Here is a 12,724-nt window from a genome sequence, read left to right on the forward strand (position 1 = left end):
TTTAATCGTATCTGCGCTTAATCCATTTAAATTGGGGAAAGTAGCTATGTGAATCGGATTAAATCCGCTTTAATTATTAAAATTGTATATAACACATAATTTTATTCGGTTCCTATCGGTTTAAATCGTTATGATAAAAAAAATTATTTATTTTTATATTTTATTACTATTTTTTAACTAAATTTGTTTCTTAAGATGCAGTCTATGATTATAAATATTTTCTCGTATTTGAAAAACACTTGCCTTGGTGGGATTCGAACTCGGGACCTCTGCATCGTGAGCCAACTGCCTTACGTGGTAGACTACTTCTTAATTTGATGTATTAAGCGTTATATATAGTCTACATATATCACAACCCCAGCGCAAATATATAATTTTTCAAAAATCATCTTAAAAAACAAATTCAGTTTAAAAAGAGTAATAAATTGAATTGGATATATAATATAATAGAATTTTTTAATGTCGGGTGAATGTCAAAAACCAGTGCTGGATCATTATGAAATTTTGTGTTCGTAAATATATTTGTAAATAATCGGAGCCTTATGTTATGTAAGGCCATCTGTTTGGACAAGCTCGCGCACAAGCCTGAACTCTAGATTTAGATGAGGAAGGAACAAATAAAAAGAATCCGTTTGTTGAGAGAGAGATTGCGTTTCAGGATTTATATGTAATTCAAATCAAAGTTTAAAGTGGGCAGAGCTACACAAAGAATACCAACATTTGTTGCATAGGAGAAGGGAAACTGCCCTAAAACCTTCCCAGTATTTGTGAACAAAATCATACAGAGATTATACAAAATATTATGGAAATACAATAAATGTATAAACACATAAAAGAAATAAATCAATGGTTATTATAGTACAGTTCTTTCTTTAGATATATATCATCATATACTTTGAGCTTTACTGAAGCCTTTCTTTATCATATAAAATCTTCATTACAAGAAGAATTGTCATAGTAGATTCTCATATAAGTTCTCTTGACGTAGTCAAGCTTAAAATTAATGGTTCTGCTCTAAAGAAAGGATCGTTTGAAACATAAACATAAATCAAATAATACAAGAATATCACTTCAGATATAATTTATATAATCTAGGAAATAATGTATCAATCTTTTGTTTAAATAAAGAATTACTATCATCAGTCTATTCAGGGATGTTATTTATAATGTTAATACTAATTGAGTATTACTAAATAAGTGTCGAAGTCTCTGCAAAGCATTATACTACATTATGAGCGATTACTACAACATAAGCTATATTTACGACATGAGCGATTACTACAACATAAGCTATATTTACGACATGAACAACAACAGCAACATAAGTGATACGTTTTTCACTGAATTTACTAGACTAAATCTTGTACTAAGCAGTCTTAGATTGACACATTAATTCACCACAGCATGAACGCAATGCTAAATAACTAATAATTCGCAAGATATTTATTAGAAGATTATAACGTAATTGAATAAGAACTTATATAGCAACGCACGGAAACGGTTATTCGATAGGGTTATTACAATGCTAGGAACGATCTATATATTTGCAAAGAACGCATTATCATTTAGTACGTAATACAAGTAAGTGTGACGAATGTCCGCAAATTAAAGTAATAAACGATAAAGAATATGACAAAATCAATTACAATTAAACAATCGTATGAAAGAAAGAAATAAACGTTTTCCTTGTAACTAAAATGGTTGCAACCGAAAGATTAATTATTTAAATATACTTTTGACTGAGCTCAGTATTACAATTAGACTCGAAATAAACTTTAATCTCTTTTCATAAAATGAGAAAGTTTTCCCTTCGCTTGATCTCGTGATTTCTACGAATTTTCAGTTCAAAGGATAACCTTGAGAGGAGAGATTCTCACTCTCGCAACGTTAGAAGAAATCCAACGTTTCCACTCTCGCAACGGTAGAAGAAATCCAACGTTTCCACTCTAGCAACGTTAGAAGAAATCTAACGTTTCCACTCTAGCAACGCTAGAAGAAATCTAACGTTTCCACTAAAAAGTATTTAAACAGGTTACCTTTAGTTTCCTGATAACATCACGTAAAAAGTTCATACAAGAGTATATCTCGAAAATACCAAGTCAACGCCTCGTTTATCCAGGACTTCGAAAGGGCGTTCTATCTCATGCCGAAAGGTTCTCTCGAACGTTCCATAAAATGGCTGCCTTCCTCGAGCCTTCTACGTGCCGGCATGGCTCGCCAGGATGTATCTCGCTGGCTTCCTCTCAGTGACGATCGTTGTTGTTCTTTTCCGATCCGTATATGTTTCACAATTATCTTACTTATCGCGCACGAATAAGCCGATCTCAAATACTTTACGACTTAACTGCGAAAAGATGATGCAATTATGCGACTCGAATTTAAGTATGATGCACGATGTATCACGCACGGTATCTACGAGACGACTGGGCTCGCTCGGCCGGGCTGCGCGCCCCTCCTAACATGCTCAAGCATGCGCAGTAAACACGTGCCTCGCCGCTTGGGACGCAGCGTTGTCGGCGCCGCTCGCGCACTTTTTCCATGAACTACTAGTGCGAGAGCCCACCGCAAAAATTTGGGTCCATCGCTTTTATGGATAAATTTACTTGCAAAAGGTAGTTTATAAGTCGTATTATCATAAACGATTGTCAGCCAAACTCGTACCCCCTGCGTTATGAGCAATAAAAATTTATTAACATGTGGATTTCTAAGCGATTTGGGTCCATCGCTTTTATGGACGAAACTTGTTTCATTCGAAAGGGCATCAAATTCCCTTTCAGAAAATACCCGGCTGATTTGCCCTGGCCCCTGCAAAACCCAAGGCTGATCATGATTTTTGACTCAACGCGCGAGTCAGATCGAGCGTGGCGTTTGAAATGCGCGCCGTAAACAAGGACAGAGCGTCACGCTTTTATTTATACTTTGGATACTATCTAATATCATAAATTTTTAAAGATCATAATTGTTGTTATTGTTATTATTTAACGTTTATGATATTATAATATTGTGTAGGGATTAAGAATATTTTTGATTTTTTTTATCATTCATATTTATTATATTTTATATGTTAATTATATACTTTTATCATTTATCATAGTTAAAAATATCATATTTCCAGATAAAAAGTATGGAACTGTCAGAGAACGTAATGTAAATTGGAATTTTGTCGAATATTTCCAAGTTTTTTACATTTTTTTATAATTAATTGAATTTTAACAAAATCATAGCAAATACTACACGGAAAAAAATAAACTGTAAAAAATCGTCAGAAATATGATGACTATTTACAGTTTATTATGTAACTCGGCCACGGGTAATGATAAACTCGTAATTTTTCAATAAAATAAATGAGATACTACTAACACGTCAAATGAATTTTTGATATGCACATCAATGCTTTTTACAGTATATAATAATATTAATATATATTCAAACAGTAAGATTAGGTTCATACATCAATTTATAATAAAAATTCAGTAAAATGACTAAATTACAGTGCTAAACAGTATCTTTTATTGATAATTTTATTATTTTTTACATATCATTTTTTCCGTGTAGTATTTGCTATGATTTCGTTAAAATCCAATTAATTATAAAAAAATGTAAAAAACTTGGAAATATTCGACAAAATTCCAATTTACATTACGTTCTCTGACAGTTCCATATTTTTTATCTGGAAATATAATATTTTTAACTATGATAAATGATAAAAGTATATAATTAACATATAAAATATAATAATATGAATAATAAAGAAAATCAAAAATATTCTTAATCCCTACACAATATTATAATATCATAAACGTTAAATAATAACAATAACAACAATTATGATCTTTAAAAATTTATGATATTAGATAGTATCCAAAGTATAAATAAAAGCGTGACGCTCTGTCCTTGTTTACGGCGCGCATTTCAAACGCCACGCTCGATCTGACTCGCGCGTTGAGTCAAAAATTATGATCAGCCTGGGTTTTGCAGGGGCCAGGGCAAATCAGCCGGGTATTTTCTGAAAGGGAATTTGATGCCCTTTCGAATGAAACAAGTTTCGTCCATAAAAGCGATGGACCCAAATCGCTTAGAAATCCACTTGTTAATAAATTTTTATTGCTCATAACGCAGGGGGTACGAGTTTGGCTGACAATCGTTTATGATAATACGACTTATAAACTACCTTTTGCAAGTAAATTTATCCATAAAAGCGATGGACCCAAATTTTTGCGGTGGGCTCTCGGACTATACGTAGAACGCGCGGCTTGACCTATCAGATTACAATCGGCACTGACGGCCGCAAAAAAGAATAACAGGCAATAACACAATCTCTCTCTCTCTCTCTCTCTCTCTCTCTCTCTCTCTCTCTCTCTCTCTCTCTCTCTCAACTTCAAACACCATCTCTAACAAATTTCTACACGGGAACAACTAAACACGCGGGAAGCGGGAAGAGGGAAGGCGATTTCACTTCAAGTTCAGTGAAGTTTGGAGTGACAATTCTTCACTCTAACGATTTCACTTTAAAAATCAGAGTGAAACTCTACTTTTTTTACCTTAGAGTGAATAAATTTACTCTATTGGAGCGAATATTCACTCTTTTTGAGTGAACTGGTCAGTAACTCCATGATTAGAGTGAAAATTTCACTCCAAAAAATTTAGAGAGAAACCGATTAAAACGGATTAGTATTCAACAATGTAATTTTAATCGGTTTCTATCGGTTTGAATCGTTATATATAACGATTAAACCGATTGGAAACGATTGAAACGGATTCGTACTCAAGGATGTAATTGCACTCGTTTTCTATCGGTTTGAATCAGTCTTAGCCAATCGTTTAAATTGTTATTATGATTTCGTGAACCCTGAAATCACGAAATTATAATGATTTAAACGGATTGACTGACCGATTCAAACTGATAGAATCCGTGAATTCCGGATATATAAACAGGATTGTTTACTACTTTATTGTAATTCCATTTTTTGTACTACAAATTTATTACAATGTGCAGTATTTATTTAACCCTTTGAGAAAACACCTTTTTTTTCATTCACGGAGAACACTCTGGGTCAATTTGACTCTACATACACTCTTTGATCGTCCACCATTTTAAATTGACGAGTGCGATTAATTTGAAAAAATTCCCAGATGTACTTGGAACATTGTTAAATCAATTGATATAAATAAAAAATGTTATTGAAATTATTTACATATTTTAAAAAATTCAAAAAGAATTTAAAAAAATTTGTTTTTTTTTTTAATTTTTTAAAATATGTAAATAATTTCAACGCACTCGTCAATTTAAAATGGTGGACAATCAAAGTGTGTGTGTAGGGTCAGATTGACCCAGTGTGTTCTTTTAAAAAAAAAAAAAGTTTTTTACAAAAAAATTTTATTTTTTTATGTTTATTAATATTTTTGGCTTAAATGTTTTCAGGCAAAAAAAAAGAAAAAAAGGTCAAATTGACCCTGTGTGTTTTCGAAGGGTTAAATAAAACATTTTACAGTTTTGCAAATAGAACTCATGATTTTATCAAAAGAAAATCCTGTAGTAAGAACTCTATTACGTAAAAATTATGTGTTATATACAATTTTAATGATTAAAGCGGATTTAATCCGATTCACATAGCTACTTTCCCCAATTTAAATGGATTAAGCGCAGATACGATTAAAACCGATTGAGTAAAATTCAGATGAATCCGGAATAATCGCATTAAATCCGATTCCGGAGTTGTATTAAAATTTCACGATTGATGCGGATTCAATATACGATTCATGTGGTTATTTTATTTACCCGATAAAACGGATTAGGATTAATACGATTGAAACCGATTAAGTCGGATTTAGATAAATCCGGAAATATCGCATTAAATCCGATTTCGGTGTTGTATTAAAATTTTACGATTGATGCGGATTCAATACGATTCATGTGGTCACTTTATTCACCTGATTAAAATGGATTGGCATTAATACGATTGAAACCGATTCAGTCGGATTCAGATGAATCCGGAAATATCGCATTAAATCCGATTTCGGTGTTGTATTAAAATTTTACGATTGATGCGGATTCAACACGATTCATGTGCTCGCACTTTATTCATCCGATTAAAATGGATGTGCATTAATACGATTGAAACGATAACGACGGATTCTGATCAATCCGGAAATGCCGAATTAAAAACGATTCCGATTGATTTGTTATTAGAACCGATTCACTTCCAATCGGGCATCCGATTAACCGGATTGAAAATGCATTCATTCCGATTCAATTTCACCAAATTTAATACGCAATCGGATTTAATCGGTCATTTTCAGAAAAATGACCGATTGAATCCGATTAAAAATTTTGAATCCGCATGAATCTGGATTCTTGATTCGGAAATCACGGATTTATAACGATTACACCGACTGAAAACGATTGAAACGGATTGGTATTCAAGGAGGTAATTTTAATCGGATTTTATCGATTTGAATTGTTATGATTTTATAACGATTACACTGATTGAAAACGATTGGAACAGATTGGTATTTAAAGATGTAATTTCAATCGGTTCCTATCGATTTAAATTGTTATGATAAAAAAAATTATTTATTTTAAAATTTTATTATTATTTTTTAACTAAATTTGTTTCTTAAGATGCAGTCTATGATTATAAATATTTTCTCGTATTTGAAAAACACTTACCTTGGTGGGATTCGAACTCGGGACCTCTGCATCGTGAGCTAACTGCCTTACGTGGTAGACTATTTCTTAATTTGATGTAAGCGTTATATATAGTCTACATATATCACAACCCCAGCGCAAATATATAATTTTTCAAAAATCATCTTAAAAAACAAATTCAGTTTAAAAAGAGTAATAAATTGAATTGGATATATAATATAATAGAATTTCTTAATGTCGGGTAAATGTCAAAAACCAGTGCTGGATCATTATGAAATTTTGTGTTCGTAAATATATTCGTAAATAATCGGGGCCTTATGTTATGTAAGGCCATCTCTAATAAATTTCTACACGGGAACAACTAAACACGCAGGAAGCGGGAAGAGGGAAGGCGATTTCACTTCAAATTCAGTGAAGTTTGGAGTGACAACTTCACTCTAACGACTTCACTTTAAAAATCAGAGTGAAACTCTACTCTTTTTACCTTAGAGTGAATAAATTTACTTTATTGGAGCGAATATTCACTCTTTTTGAGTGAACTGGTCAGTAACTCCATGATTAGAGTGAAAATTTCACTCCAAAAAATTTAGAGTTTTCAACAATGTAATTTTAATTGGTTTCTATCGGTTTGAATCGTTATATAACGATTAAACCGATTGGAAACGATTGAAACGGATTCGTACTCAAGGGTGTAAATGCACTCGTTTTCTATCGGTTTGAATCAGTCTTAGTCAATAATCGTTTAAATTGTTATTATGATTTCGTGAACCCTGTAATCACGAAATTATAATGATTTAAACGGATTGACTGACCGATTCAAACTGATAGAATCCGTGAATTCCGGATATATAAACAGGATTATTTACTACTTTATTATAATTCCATTCTTTGTACTACAAATTTATTACAATGTGCAGTATTTATTTAACCCTTTGAGAAAACACCTTTTTTTCATTCACGGAGAACACTCTGGGTCAATCTGACCCTATAACATACACACTTTGATCGTCCACCATTTTAAATTGACGAGTGCGATTAGCTTGAAAAAATTCCCAGATGTACTTGGAACATTGTTAAATCAGTTGATATAAATTTTTATAAATAAAAAGTGTTATTGGAATTATTTACATATTTTAAAAAATTCAAAAACAATTTAAAAAAATATGTTTTTTTTTAATTTGTTAAAATATGTAAATAATTTCAACGGCATTTTTTATTTATATCAATTGATTTAACAATGTTTCAAGTACATCTGGGAATTTTTTCAAGCTGATCGCACTCGTCAATTTAAAATGGTGGACGATCAAAGTGTGTGTGTAAAGTCAAATTGACCCAGTGTGTTATTTTAAAGAAAAAAAAGTTTTTTACAAAAAAATTTTATTTTTTTATGTTTAATATTTTTGACTAAAATGTTTTCTGACAAAAAAAACACAAAAAGGGTCAAATTGACCCTGTTTGTTCTCGAAGGGTTAAATAAAAACATTTTACAGTTTTGCAAATATAGAACTTATGATTTTATCAAAAGAAAATCCTGTAGTAAGAACTTTATTACGTAAAAATTATGTGTTATATACAATTTTAATGATTAAAGCGGATTTAATCCGATTCACATAGCTACTTTCCCCAATTTAAATGGATTAAGCGCAGATACGATTAAAACCGATTGAGTAGAATTCAGATGAATCCGGAAATATCGCATTAAATCCGATTCTGGTGTTGTACCGTATTAAAATTTCACAATTGATGCGGATTCAATACGATTCATGTGGTCATTTTATTTACCCGATTAAAATGGATTAGGATTAATACGATTGAAACCGATTCAGTCGGATTCAGATAAATCCGGAAATATCGCTTTAAATCCGATTTTGGTGTTGTATTAAAATTTTACGATTGATGCGGATTCAATATGATTCATGTAGTCACTTTATTCACCTGATTAAAATAGATTGGCATTAATACGATTGAAACCGATTTAGTCGGATTCAGATGAATCCGGAAATATCGCATTAAATCCGATTTCGGTGTTGTATTAAAATTTTACGATTGATGCGGATTTAACACGATTCATGTGCTCACTTTATTCATCCGATTAAAATGGATGTGCATTAATACGATTGAAACTAATAACGACGGATTCAGATCAATCCGGAAATGCCGAATTAAAAACGATTCCGATTGATTTGTTATTAGAACCGATTCACTTCCAATCGGGCATTCGATTAACCGGATTGAAAATGCATTTATTCCGATTCAATTTCACCAAATTTAATACGGAACCAATCGGATTTAATCGGTCATTTTCAGCAGGGAGACTACCCATGATCCTCCAAAACAGTAAAAAAAAAAAAATGCTTCCCGGAATTAATTCCATTTAAATGTTTTTATTGACTGGGCTTAATACATGCTGCGAGACAGGACACGATAAGTCGTCGAAAAGCGCCGCGCTATCAACCACCGCTACGAAACGTCGTCGTCGTCGTCATCATTTGTCTTCCCGTTGACTTCCTCGATTAGATCAGAATACTGGAATTTGACTGTATGTTGCAATATGTTTGTGTGTGCGTGTGTGTGTGTGTGTGTGAGACAGTTGTCTACATTGTTTGCAACAAGAATTCTAAAACCGGATTTTCGGGATTCTAACCCTGGAGCGTTAGCCGCCATTTTGATTAAAAGAGTGATTTTGTAAATATCTCGCTTATTTTCAACTTTAGAGTAGAAGTGGTAATAACCAAACTTGTAGAACATTTAATACTCTACAATTTTGGTTCTTATCATTTTTCACCTAGGATCGATATTTTGGGTCTTAGACTTGAAAGTGGGGGGTAAAATTTTATTTTTTTTTATTTTTTGAATTTACTTGGTATAATAAAAAACATTTTTTCCACATCACCACGGGGATAGAGTTTATGGCGCGCTTATTCAAAAAATTAAAAAAATAATAATAAAATTTCACCCCCCCCTCTTATTTTCGAGTCTAAGACCCAAAATATCGATCCTAGGTGAAAAATGATAAGGACCAAAATTGCAGAGTATTAAATTTTCTACAAGTTTGGTTATCACCACTTTTACTCTAAAGTTGAAAATAAGCGAGATATTTACAAAATCACCCTTCTAATCAAAATGGCGGCTAACGCTCCAGGGTTAGAATCCCGAAAATCCGGTTTTAGACTACCAATAACCATCCAAAACAATCAAAGAAAAAAAATCGCTTCCCGGAATTAATTCCATTTCAGCGGCTTTTTCGGGCTCTATTGACTGGGCTAATTCCTTGCACTCGCGTAAACATTAATTTTCTCCTCCAGCCTCCTCGAGATTCGCCGCCATATTGATGATGCATGACGCGCCGCTAGACTGTTTTCCGTCTTTTTATAGTCGACTATTTAGGAGTCGACTTTTAGTTGACTATATTTAGAAGTCGACTTTTAGTCGACTTTCTGCCATTTTTAGAAGCCGACTAGAAGTCGACTTTTATAAGTCGACTTACCGTCGACTTTCCGTCAACTGTGCTCTTAGGGATTCTAACCTTAACATATTTTTAAATTAAAGAAATTTCTATATAATTTTAGAGTATAATAAAAAATACGTCAAAACTTTATTTTTTAATAGACTCTACTACTACGGTAAGTATCTTTTTTCTTCTAAAACAATAAAAATAATTTTTTCAATTTTTACTTATTCCGGAAATATCAGTCCATGGGGAACCCATCAGTCACAAAAATCGTTACTTTTCCGAGATTCCGTTTTCCGAATTCGGTCTTCAACCGACTTTTACCTAACAGTATATTTTGATAGATCATGGCATACTTTCTTTGTAAACTTTTTGAATTTTTGCAATATCTTCAAAATTGAAGAAAATATAGTACACGAAAATGTGCGTGACGTCATAATATTGTTGCGAAATCTTTTGAAGTTGCCGTCATCAAAGAAACTTTAGAAAGCTATAACTTTCTCAAATTTGGGTTTTTTTTTTAAATTCAAAAAGTACTAAAAATTGGCTAGATTCTCTACATTAATTATGGATACCGCTTAATAAAAAAATTTTACTTGAGAACCCAATTTCTGACTGCCATGTGACGGCCTTAAGGCTGAGTTTCCACTGAGCGCGTCACGCGTCGCGTCGTCCGAGTTGAACCAATCAAAACATCCCATTTCGATCCCGTCACAAGAATGTAATGAAATTGGATGTTTTGATTGGTTAACTTGTGACGACGCGACGCGTGACGCGCTCAGGGTGCCATTACATGGAGCGCGGAAACGCGGAAACGCGGAAGCGCGGAAGACAAAATTTACTAGATTTCCGTCGATCCGTTCCGTCTGTTTTGAATGCCTTAATATTACATGGAGCATATTTTGAGCGGAAAAGCGGAACGGAGAATTATAAAATATTAATTTTTAACAGTATTTATTGATTAAAATGCTTGTATTCAATAGATAAGCTGAAAAGATAAGCATATTAATAAAAATTGCAATGAATTAAGTGAACACAATTTTAAGAAATGAATACAAATGTCTATTTGTCACTATACTGTTCCGCTTTTCCGCGCAAATTGTGCTCCATGTAATATAAGGAGAAACAAACTCGCGGAACGAACGCGTCAAAATCCGTTGTCAACGCGGATACAGTATACTCCATCAAATTTCGGAGCTGTTTAATCACATTGAAAAAAAAAGCTTTTACACATACTCTTCGATTACTTTATTATTTAATAAAAGTGGCAGTATAATATTATAGATCCAAACATCATGTTGATGGTTATTATGAAGTATATCTTATATGCAAGCCAGGGTACATACATAGGCTGCGTTAAGTACTGGCAGTGAATATCGAAACGCAGCCATACATATGTACATACACGATAATAGCGGATTCCGCTTTTCCGTTCAAACGTGCGGGACTCAACTCGCGGAAACGCGGAATCTAGTTACTATTCTGTTCCGCGCTTCCGCGTTTCCGCGTTTCCGCGCTCCATGTATTAGCACCCTAATAGCGTCTCCCTGAACGCACCTCATGAGATCTCACCATAATTCCTGAACGCACCCCAATAGTACGCACATGGCGCCGGTATCTTGTCTAACCTAACTTGAAAACCGCGAAATAAGTAGAGTGTTAATCGAATCGCTTGTTAGAGATTTACATATTTTATAAAGTGATACAATTCCACATTGTTCCACATAGTTTTTGGATTAAGGAAATACATGTTTCTTTGAGATAGTTATTACGATTTAAAGAAATGGATCGTACGAACATGGCAAGTCCGTTAGGGAGGACGTTAGCTTCCCCTAGAAAACGAATGTCAATAATTCAATCACTGAAGAAAAATAGTTCGTAAGTTTCTTGCCACATAACACTTACAATTATACAGTGTGTTTTACGAATAATGCTTTACTCATAGAACAATAATATGTGAATTTTATTCAGACAAGAAATACTTGTATACCAACTGTTTATATCATGTTAGACTTTGTTGATTTAGATGGAATTTATTGTTTTAACATAATCGTATTGTATAACATTTTGTTTCATTTCAAAATAACATTATTGTAATTATTTTATTTCAACTTTAGCACGACGAGCGTGTCTGGACGGACAAATCAATCTGTACAAGTGATATGCAGGACACAGAGCCACACGGTGGAAAGCTTTGGTTCTCCATTGCCAGTTTTAGTTACGGAGGCATTGACATTTGTACGGAATACGGCTGTCAGCGTTAATGTATCTGTGGATGGTTGGGCCTGGCTTGTCTATGGCCGCAAATTACTTGTGTGGCAATGTAAAACCAATATTCACGATCCTAAGCAAAGAAGAACCTTTAAGACCCAGTGTCGCGAATTGTTGCTACCTCAAAGTGATTTGGCTCATAAAGCGGATTGCATAGCAGTCTGGGTACCACCAGGTCACCAGGTATCGAAGAAAGATTATATTACCACTTACAATCTTATCTACATATAATATATTTGTGCACTCTCAACAAGTAGATTATCTTAGTATATTATATCGATTATTTTTATTGTTTTTTTTTTTAATGGAGAGGGCAGTGTTTCAAATAATTTTAAGGCCATTGCACGTAACAA

At 33.2% G+C, this 12,724-nt stretch overlaps 1 protein-coding gene across 3 annotated transcripts in view; it reads left to right on the forward strand.

The window, feature by feature from the left end:
- The window catches only part of Nup133 (nuclear pore complex protein Nup133), a 49,788-nt gene that overhangs the window by 31,817 nt on the left and 5,247 nt on the right, over positions 1–12,724 (forward strand). For 2 of the 3 annotated variants that reach the window (XM_077400499.1, XM_077400498.1), the window contains exon 4: positions 12,218–12,554. In XM_077400499.1, coding sequence (XP_077256625.1) covers positions 12,218–12,554 — 337 coding nt within the window. Of the gene's footprint in view, positions 1–9,655; positions 11,979–12,217; positions 12,555–12,724 lie in introns of those variants that run through there. The other variant, XM_077400497.1, reaches the window with a different exon arrangement.

Source organism: Temnothorax americanus, unplaced genomic scaffold (genome assembly GCF_048541705.1).
Source record: "Temnothorax americanus isolate GAGA-0224 unplaced genomic scaffold, ASM4854170v1 Scaffold136, whole genome shotgun sequence".
Taxonomy (NCBI): domain Eukaryota; kingdom Metazoa; phylum Arthropoda; class Insecta; order Hymenoptera; family Formicidae; genus Temnothorax; species Temnothorax americanus.